Genomic DNA, 15311 nt, shown 5'->3' with positions numbered 1-15311 from the left:
AACTAATTAACATTAATCAATGTGTTAGCTAACGTAAACTAACCATGAGCAATATCTTATTACATTTAAGTCTACGCTGGGCGATTCATTGAAGGAAATTACATGTGCGGTGGAGGTCATTTGAGTACAGTGAACTCATTATCATGTTCAAGAAACCAGTCTGAGATGATTTACGCTTTATGACATGGTGCGTTATCCTGCTGGAAGTAGCCATCAGAAGATGTGACACTGTGGTCATTACAGGTGGGTCAGGAACAACACAATAGGTGTCAGCTCGAACCAGTCTGGCCATTCTCCTCTCACCTCTGGCATCAACAAGGCATTTGCGACAACAGAACTGCCGCTCACTGGATATGTTCTCTTTTTCGGAACATTCTCTGTGAACCCTAGAGATGGTTGTGCGTGGAAATCCCAGTAGATTAGCAGTTTCTGAAATACTCAGACCAGCCAATTTGGCACCAACAACCATGCCACATTCAAAGTCACTTACGTCACCTTTCTTCCCCATTCTGATGCTCGGTTTAAACTGCAGCAGATCGTCTTGACCATATCTACATGCCTAAATGCGTTGAGTTGCTGCCATGTAATCGGCTGATTAAAAATTTTCGCTAATGAGCAGTTGGGCCGGTGTACCTAATAAAGTGGCCGGGGAGTGTATATATTACTTAGTGGTTCAAATTAGAATTTGTATGTTTAAAAAAATCAATAAAAATAATATAACATTAAGGAAAGATTCAGATATTTCCTTTTGGAACGTGATGTTTAAGTTTTTTAAATCATTTAAAATGGTCCTATTAACCTCACAGGAAAAACAGTTGTACATTTCCTTGAGAAAAACTTTGCCAGAACATTCTGAAAAGGCTCCCTCTTTGCTGAATCACTGTTTACTACAATCTCAGATTAAGAAATCAATGTTTAAAGTTTCTGATCTGCTATAAACCTCCTGCAAGGTTACCTCGGCCACAGATTTTCTTGTGCTCTACACCACAAACATTTAATAATATTTCACTGTTGTCATTTTCAGGGCCAGCCTGGTCCCCAGGGCCCCATCGGCTATCCTGGCCCTCGCGGTGTGAAGGTAAAGCGTTTTTGTTGGTGTGTGTGTGTGTGTGTGTGTGTGTGTGTGTGTGTGTTTGATAGAGATTTATGGATGTGTGATGAGTTTGTGAGTTTTGCTTGATCATATGCTCTTCATCTTACAGGGTGCAGATGGTGTCCGTGGTCTAAAGGGAGGCAAAGGAGAGAAGGTGTGCATAAATCCACATCTATTTTCAACAAAGTAATGGAGAAATCGCCACACGTGACCTCTGGTAGACATTATAACTTGCACTAAGTACCAGTGCTGTGACACTTAGCGGTCAGTAAATCTGCATTAATAGAGTCCAATAGCTACTACACAATCTCTCCACTTAAAAATCATTTCATAAGTGCTGTTTAATCATGCAGAGAGAGTGTCATAGCACTCATTCAAGAGACAGAACCACTCCATCACCATTAAATATATGTACAATCTCTTCTTTCTCCGGCTCAAAAACCACTGGCAAATTCTGAAATGAATGCTAATCAGAGTGAAGTTGGCTAAGTTTTAGTGATGTTGAGGAAATGATGCTCAATTGGTGATGGGATTGATGCTGTAGTGCCTTCAGAACAAGAATGAGTGCCTTTTTAAATAAATACATAAATAAAGTTGAGTTGACAGTGGTTACACGGTTTAAAAACAATATGTATGACGCAACGAGAAAGATTAAAATAAGTAAATTCAGACTGACGTTTAGTGACAGAATGAACATTTAGTTCAATGATAAATCAGCATTACGTTTCACATAGTTTTAGCTTTGAATCGTGTATATTTTAGTTTAGAAATTACTAAAGATTAAGGCTGCATGATAGTATAAAAATTTAACATTGCAATATTTTTTCACTGTGATATATATAATGATATAATTTCACCAGATGACTTAAATAGTTCTTCTTCCAAAGTCATTACCTGGCATGATTTTGTAGGGGAGTGAAATCTATACTGTAAATATCTTTTTCTGTATCTTTAGGGCTTTTTCACCTTTTATTTAGATAGGATAGTCGAGGACACACAGGAAAGTATTGGGAGCAGAGAGGGAAAGGATCGGCAAAGGACCTAGAGCCAGGACTCAAACTCGTGTCGCTGTGAGCACTATGGTGCTATATGTTGGCGCACTTAAACTACTATTGGTGCCGACATGTAATTTAGTATATACATAAACTACAGTCATAAATAAACAAAATTGAGCAAATTATTTAAGTGAAATAAACCGTGCTTAATGGATTTCTGGAGAGAGCGACTGTATTCAAGTACAGAAATTGAATAATCAAATGTAAAATAGCACTGTATCGTCTTAAACATTTAAATAATTAAATGAAATTCATCTTTATGAAACATCTTTATGCACTATTACATTGTTACATTGAGCAGGAAAACACAAATTACTTCATAATACTTAAAAAATAGTCTGTGTCAGTAAATGCAAGGCTATTTATGAAAGTCAGGCATAACACTGTATGAAAACGTTTCACATGACTGTTACTGGAGGGCTTCACAGGTCTAAGGAAAAATATAAATAATAAATAATCCTAAATAAAACAAATACATTTAAAGAGATGGTATAAGTATATAATATCACTCACCTGGGAAATGGAGGCCACTTGAATGGTTTGTGAACACAATTAAGTGCACTCAGCATGCCATTTTATCTGATAATTGTCGGATATTATTCCAAAAGGCAATTGGACTGTGTAAAACCACATAAAACAACACAAAAAATACGATGTATATGCCGAGTTCAGCAGCTAATCAGCTGGAATCAGCTGTGGTGAAGCGATGGCGACCAGCGAGACCTAACTGTCACTCAAGTGACCACCCCCTTAATTACGCAGACTTAATATAACTTAATATAAAGTAAAGTAATAAAGTGTCATGAAGGGTAATATTAGCTATATGAACCAAAATCTTTCTTTGTACCAGGCTGTAAACACCTTTTTTTACTGCTGTAATGTTGGCCATTTTAGCAGAGGGCTCAATAGAAATTTGCTCTATTATGGAGACAGGACTTCGATGAATTGCAGTTTCAGTTACTTCCATATTTGCTTACGAGGGAGAGCGGGAGCTTGCTGCTTGTTTTTGACCTGTGGTTTCTGGTCATCTATAAATCTAACCCAATGCAGACGCACATATTGGAAAATTAATGATCAATGATATACTGCGCAACCTTACTTAAGGTTATTATGAAAGTTAGGTGAGTATATGATTTATTGAAAATGAGTTGTCTCCTGACACTACGAGGTACTAATGTAGTCTGTTATTGGTTTTAATTGTAATTTGCTGATAGTTTTATATTTTTTCTATTTTCATTTTATGTTATTGTTTTAGTCATTTTTATTACGTTTGTCTTTCAAATTTTTAGACATTTTTTTTATTTTAGTTTTTTTTTTAGAAATAGTAATTAGTAATCTTAGAAAATGTGAAATATTTATTTGGCAGCATTATTAACAGGTTTATTTTGTATTGTATTAATTTAGCGATTTTATGGTAATTTCATTTAAAGTTTTTTTTGTGTGTGTATTTAATTTTTTTGTTCAATGTTTGCATACGTTTTTGTTCATATTAATTTAGTTGTATTTATTTTAGTACATTTATTAATGTATTTATTCAATATACTTTCTCTCCAGTAGGGAAATTTGTCTTGAATCGAAGGCTGTCATTTGCATACACTAAATAAACAAACAAACAAGATAGCGACACAAATCAAACAGTAAATTAAATTAAATTAAAAGAAGAAAACTACATTGAAAGTCAAATTGACGTAGGTAGGAACGGTTTCTTAAAACAATTGTAAATGCACACAGGTAACATTAATAAATGTTTTAGCTAACATGAATATATCTTATTTGAAAAATCTTATTAGTATTTATTTTAGTACAAATTAAGGTAATATTTCATTGGCAACTGGATGAAAAAAAGTGTGATGATTTATACTTAAAATAATTTCATTAAAACAAATAAATTAAGAAAATGAGTTACTGTTCCATAAACATAAATGTATTACTTTCAGACTTGACTGCAAGTCATTGATAGTGTTGCAGTATCAAATTATTTTCAGCAGATGGAGCTCTGGTGCAGGACTAAAGAATTAATTGTGCGGTATTTACATGCAGAAGCAATAACTGTTTTTTTTTCACACTTTACTTTTCAGGGTGAGGATGGATTCCCAGGTTTCAAGGGAGACATGGGTCTCAAAGGTGACAGGGTAAATAAATTGCATACAGCCTGGCTCAAGTTCATTTCACTTCACAAACAACACACACTGAATGACTGTATTTTATATCTTTACAATCAGGGAGAGCTTGGACTGGCTGGACCCAGAGGAGAAGATGGTCCAGAGGGCCCGAAGGGTCGTGCAGGGCCTAACGGTGAATCTGGACCCCAGGGATCTGCCGGAGAAAAGGTACACAGCTTGCTGACTGCAGTTTACCGTGATTAGTTTATTAGCGAGGCATGGGGGATCAGCAATTGCGTTTTGAATATTAATATCAAAGGAGATGTTTGTTTGTCCAGAACTGTTCTTCCGCTAATGATCCTTGGCTTGTTTTTCACCAGGGCAAACTAGGTGTTCCAGGATTGCCCGGCTATCCAGGACGTCAAGGGCCAAAGGTATGCTCTTAAATTGAACATGACACCTGTACCTGCATCACGATCGCTTCACTTATGAGCTAAACAACAACTCGGCTCATTAGCATGAACTAATGCCCTCCTGAGAATGCATTATGCATGCTGCGCTGAGAAAGCGGAGCTCATGCCAGGATTGTTGGCTGTGCTGTTGGTGATTCTGGTCACGCAGGCGGAGAGCAGAACTGAGTACAGATGCCTGTGTCAGACCTCAGAGCCTTTCATCAGCAACAGCATCAGCTGTAACAGCAGAACCCAATCTGGCTCAAGACAGACCCAAACTAGACCTTAAGTGGCCTCCGAGGTCTGGAGACCAGCACTGACGTCATTACAGGCGGATATAGATGAAGACTGAATTTTCAGGTTTTCAGGTCACAATTTTGTGCACTGCTTGGTGAATCTGGAGTGCACTACATGGCCATTTATAATTCATGTGAAATATTTTTCCCTTTTTTTGGCAAGCAAAGATATCTAAAAACATGCTTAAACAAGATATACAAGAAAAGCAAAACTGCACAGATCATATTTTTCTGACAATTTTAAGTTGTATTTTTATTTTTTCTTTGTGTTTGCTGTGTGCACACCAGGGGCCTCATGTACAAAGACTTGCGTTCATATTTCATACTAAAACATTGCGTACGGACAAAGCTGTAAATGTGTGTACGCAGTTAAAAATTCAGATGTATGAAACACTGCGTACATGGAATCCCACGCATATTCTCTTTGTACATCTGAATTAACGTGAAACTGAGCGCACGTGCACGAGCGCAAAACCCCTTCCTGCCTCCTCCCCCTAATAAATATGGTAATGACTCTACTTTGGCAAAACCAAACGAAAAAGCAATGGCAAAAGCAAGCAAAAAGAGAAACTTCACAGAATGTGAATTGGAGGTGCACCTATCGGAGGTAAACAGGAGAAGAATTGTGTTATTTGCAAGTTTGTCCTCCGGATTAATAACAAAAGAAAAAAATAGAGTGTGAGAGTTTAGCTGACGCGGTTAACACAGTGGGGCCTGAACATTACACTGTGAGTGTATTAAAAAAAAGAAATGGTCCTATGTAAAGGTGCAGGTTGAGAGAAGAGAACAGCGGCGCACTGTGAAAGTGTGGACCGAACAGGCAGGGGAACAAGGGATGCTGAACTAACAGCCTTTGTGGAGAGAGTTGCCTCAATTGTGGGTGGCACTTTACTGTCTGGAGTAGTATCCGTGTCTGTGGGAGACACAGATGTATTAGAGGAACACTTTGTTAGGGCAGTATGGCAGCACTCCTCCGCTCTTATCAAGGCAGCACTACCGCCGTTTCAGCAGCACCAATCACTCGCTCTACAACTGACCGTGTGCCTGCCACCTTGGAGCTTCATTCCAACCATGTTGTTTGTGATGATGAATTAATCATGGGTTGACCAAGGCCACCTTGCTACAGTATTTGTTAAGTGCATTTGAGCATCACATATTATTTGCACATTTATTGAATGGAAATGTTTCTGATTCACATATGCAAATACGTGTGTGCAGTCGATCGCTCCGATTAAATTGGGAAAACCAGCAATCGCTGCAAATTGCTTCCAAATGTTTGGCTGGTCAACTGCATGGTATGGAAACCATATATGCCTGCTAGACATGCGGATGATCCATCCCATACAGCTTGCATTGCACGGCTTAGTTACTTTTTAGTGTGCAATTTAGCATAATTGCCTGTAGGAGTCGCCAATGGAAAAAAAATAACACACACACACAAGAAATACACCTATGCCAGACATGAAGTTGGCATGAACCAACGCACATTCGCACGTTAATTTCAGCGTGAAGTCTGGCATACACACAGTTTTTGTGGGTACGCAGCGTTGATACAGTACATGAGGCCCCAGGGCTGGGCAATTTGGCCTAAAATCAAAATCTTGAACTTTTTAACTATTATGATTAATGAACAATTATTTTAGTTCACTGACAAGTTCATTCATTTTCTTGTCAGCTTAGTCCCTTTATTAATCCGGGGTCGCCACAGCAGAATGAACCGCCAACTTATCCAGCAAGTTTTTACGCGGCGGATGCCCTTCCAGCCACGACCCATCTCTGGGAAACATCCACACACACACACACTCATACACTACGGACAATTTAGCCTATCCAATTCACCTGTACGCATGTCTTTGGACTGTGGGGGAAACTGGAGCACCCGGAGGAAACCCACGTGAAGGCAGGGAGAACATGCAAACTCCACACAGAAACGCCAACTGAGCCGAGGTTCGACCCAGCGACCTTCTTGCTGTGAGGCGACAGCACTACTACTGCGCCACTGCCACTGCCTCACCCTCACTGACAAGTTTTGTAAGGTAAATCTGCTCACATATTACAAGTGAGAGATTTCTGAATGAAGAAAGCATTACTTGATTTTAAAATAAGTGAAGGAAACACACTCTATCTACTAACTATGATTATTTATTAAACATCAACCTTGAACAACTAAAAAAATAAAACACATTGCCTAAAACCAAGTCACTGTTTTTCTTAGAAAAAAAGTTCAATAAATAACTTGCACTATTGGAAAAAAAATTATTATTTTCAATGTTTTTCATATTAAAAGTAGTAAATAAGCAGCATCTCTACTAAATAAATTAACTCTTCCTATAATATTGTAAACACTGCATTACTTGCGTCTTCTGTTAACAAATATTTTATTGTAAATTATAATTTTAATTTAATGGAAAATGTGCAGTCTCAAGGCATCTCTGACACAGCTTGCAATCATCGTCAATTTAGTGGAAATATGCGATGTGTAGCTATATTTTTTTGAGAGGTGCGCAGGTATGCGACTGTGCGAAGGCTGTGCCAGACCATACCTGTGTATAAATCAGTCTTAACAGAGCGGGGTCAGGGGACTCCACATGCGGTAGGGAAAGAAATTAAAAAAAATTCACCTGGATAAATTAGGTCAATTATAAAATTCTAAATGTCGATTTCAATTACTTTTCGATTAATGGCCCAGCCCTATAGTGCACACTGCTTCTGTGGCTATAATGATTTACCTTCAGAATATGATTTGGTAAATCAACAAAAAATGAAATTTTATTCTACTGATGCTGTGTCTGCCAGTTTAGTATACTTATATAAAATACTCTAATAAATATAATTATGGCATCAGAGTGATGAAGTGGGTAGCACAATCACCTCACAGTAAGGAGGTCACTGGTTCGACCATCAGCTTGGTAAGTTGGCATTTCAGTTTGTTCCCCTCATGTTTATGTGGGTTTCCTCTGGGTGCTCTGGGGTTGCCACAGCGGGATAAACCACTAGCTATTCCGAAATATGTTTTACGCAGCGGATGCCTTTCCAGCTGCAACCCAGTACTGAGAAACACCCAAACACACTCATTTACACACACACTCATACACTGTGGCCAATTTACTTAATTCAGTTAACTTATAGCACATGTCTTTGGACTGTGGAGGAAACCCACTCGAACATGGGCAGAACATGCAAACTCCACACAGAAATGCCAACTAACTCAGCCAGGACTCAACCCAGTGAACTTCTTGCTGTGAGGCGATAGGGCTAACCAATGACACACTAACATTTATTCATTAATTATTAAAAATATTGTTGTATTTAACCGAATTAATGCTTAGACCAACGCCGTGAGGTGTTGTTTTTTAAATCAATGGAAGAATGTTTGGGAAACCTCATTCCCTATTTCTGCATTTATTTTGTCCTGCAGTTTAATTGGAACATTTCACAAGCTTATCTTTAACTGAATTAACATGAAATAAAGTCCAGTCCCAGCACGGTGGCTCAGTGGTTAGCACTGTCACCTCACAGAAAGTAGGTTGCTGGTTTGAGCCCTGGCTGGGCCAGTTGGCATTTCTGTGTTGAGTTTGCATGTTCTCACCGTGCTCATGTGAGTTTCCTCCGGGTGCTCCGGTTTCCCCTACAGTTCAAAGACATGTGGTGCAGGTGAATTGAATAAACCAAATTGCCTGTAGTGTGTGTGAATAAGTGTGTATGGTTGTTTCCCAATAATGAGTTGTGGCTGGAAGGACATCTGCTACACAATACATATGCTGGAATAATTAGAGGTTCATTTCACTGCGGCGACCTCTGAAATAGAGAGGCTGAAGGAAATGAATGAAAGATTAAAGCCCAGTCCCAGAGCCTAATATTAAAAAAAAAAAAAAAAACGTATCCTTTTCAAGCTACTTCCAATGTCGCTTTCCCATCCACTGAGCAAGATGTCGGCCGTGAGGCAAAGCTTGCCTGTCACTTAGTCGTTAGGTTATAAAGAAGAGGGTGTAAACATATTAAAAACACTCTGAATAACTTAGGTTTTAGACAGAATTACACTCGCTTCCCTTTAAAGACGGCGCAAAGAAAATGTCGGTGTCTCACGCTGATGTTCCTGGATGTTGACGTGACGTATGTGCTCTCTTTCACATCTGCGTTCCCAACCCAGCAGAGCTGGGTTATAGATCAAGAATTTTGACTTACAGTAAATTGGGTTAAATCAACCCAACGTTGTTACCCATCAGTCTCAACCCAGCATTTGGGTTAAAAAAAACACCCCAGCGTTTTTTTAGAGTGTAGGTGTTGGTCTTAGCAGTAGATTTACAGTCTCATAAATCCGCCTCTATTTAGTGACATTAACAGACGGCAGACAAGTGATGTGATTACAAGCACTTTGACATGCCATCATCTCTGGAACGCATTCAAACAGCCTGCCAACTCTCAAATTATCATGAAGTGCACTTTTGGCCATCACCGTCTGAGTGCTTACTGACTAGGGAATTGTGGCCTTTTTTTCCACAGAGTGTCATCGCTTATTCGTCAGTGTCTCACCTTTACAGTTTCATGATATCCTTTGTGGTAAATCAAGCTTGAATTCTATAGGGCTTGACACTTAAGATGAATGTGTAAAACAGTTATTGATTTTCTTTCTTGAATGCTTACACCGCTGCCAGGATTGAGGAACGCCGGTAAGCTGTTTTTAATTTACTGCATTGAGAATGAAAGAAAGGAACGGACGAGAAGTGAGAATGAGAGCGATTAAGACTCATCAGTAGTGACTCTTGTTTGGTTGTTTATCTGACTGAGTGGTCATTTGTTTTCATCCAACGTCTTGTTGTTTCGGGTTGATTATACCGTCCTCGGTCCTTGGTGGACAAAGTTGCATCTCCTCACTGAAAAGCGATCAGCTCCCGCTTAATGTTGTGCAAGCCAAACAAGGAAAGTGATCATCGAGATCGGCTTTGTTTATCTTGGGATACATCATCGGCATTCAGAGTTCTTCTAACAATGGGGGACTACGAGCTATTTAAAACTCTTCAGGGGAAGTAGCGACGCCAAAGACGCTAATGCTAGCAGATTGTAATGGCGTTTAACTGCTGGAGAGTCAGGACTCTTGGAGTTCATCCCTCATTTATATGCAGGTCTTGCTTCCTTCCTCCCTCCCTTAAGTCTCTTTCTTTGATTTGCAGGGTTCGACCGGTTTCCCCGGATTCCCAGGAGCCAATGGAGAGAAAGGAGGCAGGGTGAGATGGATTCTTCCAACCTGCTTTTGTGTGGAGTGCGCACTGCATTATAACAGGCACATGAAAAAGGCTGATTGATTCTTTTTATGAAAGGATTCGTATGATGACTCCGTGCAAAAACATGGACACGAATCAATAAGTGACAACAAAAGATGTGCGAACTAGTGTCTTCGCCGTCATTCAACTGCAAACATGCTTGTGGAAAACTGTTCCGCTTCTGAAAGTGGCCAGAAGAATACAGTAGCCTTTGTTGTGATATTGTCATACTGTATGTTGTAATGAATAGCGCTTACATTCGCACACACTTTATATACTTACCTTTTCTGTCCTTTGCATACAGTTTCACATTTAGCCTAAATTTGAAGTCATTTACATGGAATGCAGTAAAAATTTAGGTCTTTAGTATCTCACAAAATCACTTTATTAGCAAGTAGGTTGTGTGAACTGTTTTTATGTCACTAAAAAATAATATGTAAGGTTATTTAAAATATATAATAGTGTTTAATTGAAGCTGTAGATTAATTTAAACATTCTTGTACTGTTTGTAGTTTCCAATGAGCTATCATTAGCAAAGCATACCACTGGTCGATTAGCTTTCCACAAGTAAACCTGCAGTTTACCATCTGCATGTACCTCACAATAGATGAAAACTACTGAATAATTACAACACACCGGTCATAAGCCAACTAGCTTAGCTGATCCCTTGTGCAAAGAATTCAGTATCAACATATTTACCCAATTTTATAACTACAAACACGTTTCAAATAATGAAGTCAAATAATAGTTATTTTTTATTGAAATTAAAACCTACAGACACAAAAACAAATAAATTGTGAAAAATAAACTCTTAAAAGTGTATTTATGATGTTTTACATACATTATCCAAAATTTTCTATTAGAAAGCTTTACAGTTAAAGTCAGAAATATTAGCCCACCTTTGATTTTATTTTATTTTTTGCTTTTTTAAATATTTCTAAAAATTATGTTTAACAGAAAAAAGGAAATTTTCACAGTATGTTTGATATTATTTTTTTGTCTTTTTTGTTTTATTTCAGCAAGAATAAAAGCAGTTTTTAATTTAAAAAAAATAAAAAAAGCATTTTTTTCGATAGTCTACAGAAAAAAAAAACATTTTTTAACAATAACTTGCCTAATTACCCTAACCTGCCTAGTTAACCTAATTAAGCCTTTAAATGTCACTTTAAGCTGTATAGAAGTGTCTTGAAAATATCTAAAAAAATAAATAATAATATTTACTTTCATCATGGCAAAGATAAAATAAATCAGTTATTCGAGATGAGTTAAAAAACTATTATGTTTAGAAATGTGTTGAAGAAATCTTCTCACCGTTAAACAGAAATTCAGGAAAAAAATAAACAGTGGGGCTAATAATTCTGACTTCAACTGTATATAAATATATTTTTATTAGCTATCACTCGCAGAACCAAAATTACTTTACAGTAAGCAGCATGTTTTCAGTCATTAGCATTAAGCTACATATTGTTAGCTTAAACCTATTATGCTTACTAAACCAATTAATGAGTGAATATATGAGACTATTTCTTAAACATTATGCTAAATATGCATTAAGTACAATGTCTGAACATTAAGGGCTCTATTTTAACGATCTAGGTGAAAAGTCAAAAGCAAATGGTGCAAAAGCATTAAGGGCATGTCTGAATCCACTTTTACTATTTTAAGGATAGAAAAATATGGTTGCCGCCCTGGTGCATGGTCTAACAGGCTGGTGCTTATCTTCTTAATGAGTTATGGGTGTGTTTTAAACATAATGTATTAAACCAATCAGAGTGTCATCTTTCATTCCCTTTAAGAGTCAGTTGCGTCGTGCCATGGGGCATTTGCTATTTACATGGTGCACTTCGTAAGTAGAAAAACTGAACAATTCATTAGCGAGAAAACAGTTAAACAGACAATCTGCTGCACGAAGATAAAAAACAGCCTTCTCCATTCGGCCTTTTAACTTTCTCATTACTTTACTTTTACTCTTTTATATACTCCTCTACTTTCATGGATAAGGAAACAATGGAAACTCACTCTGTGAAGACATCCATTAGCCTACATATTTATTTAATTTGTTAAGCATAAAGATTTGTCTTAAAACTATTTCTAAATTCAGTACTAATTTCCAGGAAACGAATAAATAAACAATAATACCGAAGTTTAGTCAAAAAAACTTATAGACTATCCAAACACACGTTCTATTCTTAAATGTTCCAAATCCCAACAGATGGACAAATCTAAACTTGTTTTTATTTTAACAAATATAAATACGCATATAATAAATTTACAAATGCCAATTGTCATGAATAAACTTAAAAATCCCCCGAGGTGAAGAAGGCATGGAGATGTTTTTTTACATTTATGTAGAAAATAATACTTCTTAGTTTTTTTATTTTTCATATGTAAAGATATTTTTGTATTGCTGTACATCCTGTCTGTATTAAGCAATGTCTACATGTTTGGACCCACAAAGGTGCATAGCTAAAGTGCTCTTCACTTGACTTTAGACCAGCTTTCAGCAACACGTCAACAATGCGCCTTAACACACCTTCTTTTCAGACCAGCACACCCATGGGTCTACAAAGTGGCGCAAATGGATTTGCTATTTAAACAACGTGGTGCAAAACATGAAATTTAGAGTTGAGCTGGTCTGAAAATAGCAAGAAATTGTGCCAAACACGTCTTGCTTATTATTGCGCCGGGTGTATGATAGGGCCATAAGTCTGAGCACCAATCTATGCCTTAAGAAAATTAACCTCAGCTTTAATACAAAACAACAACAACAACAACAAATACATACTGTACTTTTACTATGGTTACTGTAAATTAGCCATAGATTTGCTTCTCTAATTGTTGTTTAACCGTGGCATTTGTGATAAAACTGAGGCTATAAAGATCAGTGTGGCCAAAAAAAGGGTTACTACACTTAAAGGGTACCTCACAATCGATGAAATCACTAAATAATTACGAGTCATAGTGATAGAAATGTGTCTCCAGGTTTGACTTGAGGCAAAAAAAAAAAAAAAAAAAACACCATGCCATACACCATTCCCCTGAAACCCTTATGTGACATGGAAAGGGTAAATTCTGCTGACTATCACCAAAAAACAGCAAAAACAATAGAATATTTCCCTGGAGAGAGTCTCCTCCTATTAATTCAGTGGGAATCGCTCTCACATGGAAGTATTACGTTTACCCAATATTGTTCACAGGAAACCTCTCAGCGGAAGCAACTGAGCCCTAAGCTTTTATTCATAACTAAATGTCAGGTTAGCTACAATTTTTCCAAGCATTTGGCCCCTGTATACAGAAAGCCAAATGCCAATGCTTGTGAGTATGTTTGTGTGCTTCTAATACACCTACACCTCATCTGAAACAAATATCTCTGTGGCTCTTAGAAATCCTAGGGGAAGGTATCCAATGTTTTCCCCTGTACACACTGCCATCTCATCTTGGCAAAAATAACGGCAACAAACTGGAGCGATTGGATTTGCTGTGTGTAGCTATTGAATTCCCCCCCTTGATTCGTACCACACTCATTTTTCTTCTCTCGTTCAAAGGGGGTGGCTGGGAAAGCTGGTCCAAGAGGCCAAAGAGGTCCAACGGTATGTACTGCTTCTTCCTTAGACCTTCTGATAAAATTTACATTACATTATGCAGAATTTAATCATGCACACTTTAAATATGCCTAATTCATAGGGCCCCCGTGGTGCACGAGGTGCAAGAGGCCCAACAGGAAAGCCAGGCCCGAAGGTACTACTCCTGAAGACTGTGTTTGAGTCAGTCACTTCTCGTTGCACAGTCCTTATGCTTCTCTCTTTCATTATATCACAGGGAACAGCAGGCAACGACGGTCCACCTGGCCCACCCGGTGAGAGAGTAAGTGCCACCCAGAATGCATTGCAGTTGACAACATTTTATCCCGTCATTGCATCAATGGCGATGGTGTGCGGCTTGAAGCGCTCCAAGAGGGTGCTTTTGCAGGAGGTGCAGTGAAGATTAGCTCAGCATGTGGGTGTACTCCAGATAAGAGGACTTACCACCAGACTGCTGTTTTCGTCTGGAAGCTATTATAGATTTATGAAGAACTCTTGAGCATTAGACCACTGGAAGGCTGTTGTCCAAGGCTCACATCAGATGAAATCTGATGTTGTACTGTTTATCTCTTCCATGGAATCCGGGTCTTGTTTCTTCCTCTATTTTTCTGTAGTGTTTTACTCCTTATTTATTCCGTTTGTCAGAATCAGAAGGAGTTTTTTTTTGAAGGATCTAGACTTTACATAAGTTGCACTCCCAATGCTGTAATATTTTATTAATGTTTTGTTATTTTGAGTATTTATAAACGTTTCTCTTTTTTTTTGGTACTTCAAAATGAGATTTAAAGACTAAAGATCAGGTCAGGTAAACATTGAATTATTCTAGCACTTATTTTAGATTCTGATCAGGCCAGATAAACCTTCACTTCTTCTTGCTCACATCTTAGATTCTGATTAGCTTTGTGCCTTATTTTTATTTTAACCAAGTTAAGAGAGTAGCCTTATCAGTAAATACACTTGCATTCCTGTCTGTTCCAGGGCCCTCAAGGACCCCAGGGTCCTGTTGGTTTCCCAGGACCAAAGGGTCCCCCTGTAAGTATCCGTTTGTGTTGTTATCCATCTTATTAAAGATTCTGTACAACTCATAACTAATATATTTTTGTGTTTTAGGGACCACCTGGAAAGGATGGGCTGCCCGGTCACCCTGGCCAGCGGGGAGAGACTGTAAGTGTTTCCAATCATTCACACAGATTCGCCCAAATATTGCAGCTGTACCCAAGCGATAACCTTTAGCAGACATGACTGATCAGGTGCTCGAGCCTCTGGGAAGAGAGCCTATGGATGTTCCCTGAGCCAAAGACTCACTGAGCTATTTGTATTGTTCTTATTAAAAACGTAGTGTGAAGTACTTCGTTTTGCCCTGGACAGTGGGTGGGATTTGACTGGTTGTGTTTGGATGGAGTGGATAGCATTCCTGTCAACATTGGGATGTAAAAATAAGAGATATCCCTGACCCCTGACGGTTTTGAGA

At 38.1% G+C, this 15311-nt stretch overlaps 1 protein-coding gene across 10 annotated transcripts in view; it reads left to right on the top strand.

Moving 5' to 3' along the window:
- The window catches only part of col11a1a (collagen, type XI, alpha 1a), a 135650-nt gene that overhangs the window by 64822 nt on the left and 55517 nt on the right, over positions 1–15311 (top strand). For all 10 annotated transcript variants that reach the window (XM_087308795.1, XM_087308790.1, XM_087308793.1 and 7 more), the window contains 11 exon segments: positions 1025–1078; positions 1203–1247; positions 4227–4280; positions 4371–4478; positions 4631–4684; positions 10170–10223; positions 13805–13849; positions 13944–13997; positions 14079–14123; positions 14819–14872; positions 14951–15004. In XM_087308795.1, the coding sequence (XP_087164921.1) occupies positions 1025–1078; positions 1203–1247; positions 4227–4280; positions 4371–4478; positions 4631–4684; positions 10170–10223; positions 13805–13849; positions 13944–13997; positions 14079–14123; positions 14819–14872; positions 14951–15004 (621 nt within the window).

Source organism: Danio rerio, chromosome 24 (assembly GCF_052040795.2).
Source record: "Danio rerio strain M-AB ecotype USA chromosome 24, GRCz13ab, whole genome shotgun sequence".
NCBI classification, from domain to species: domain Eukaryota; kingdom Metazoa; phylum Chordata; class Actinopteri; order Cypriniformes; family Danionidae; genus Danio; species Danio rerio.
This window is presented reverse-complemented; position numbering and strand designations above follow the sequence as displayed.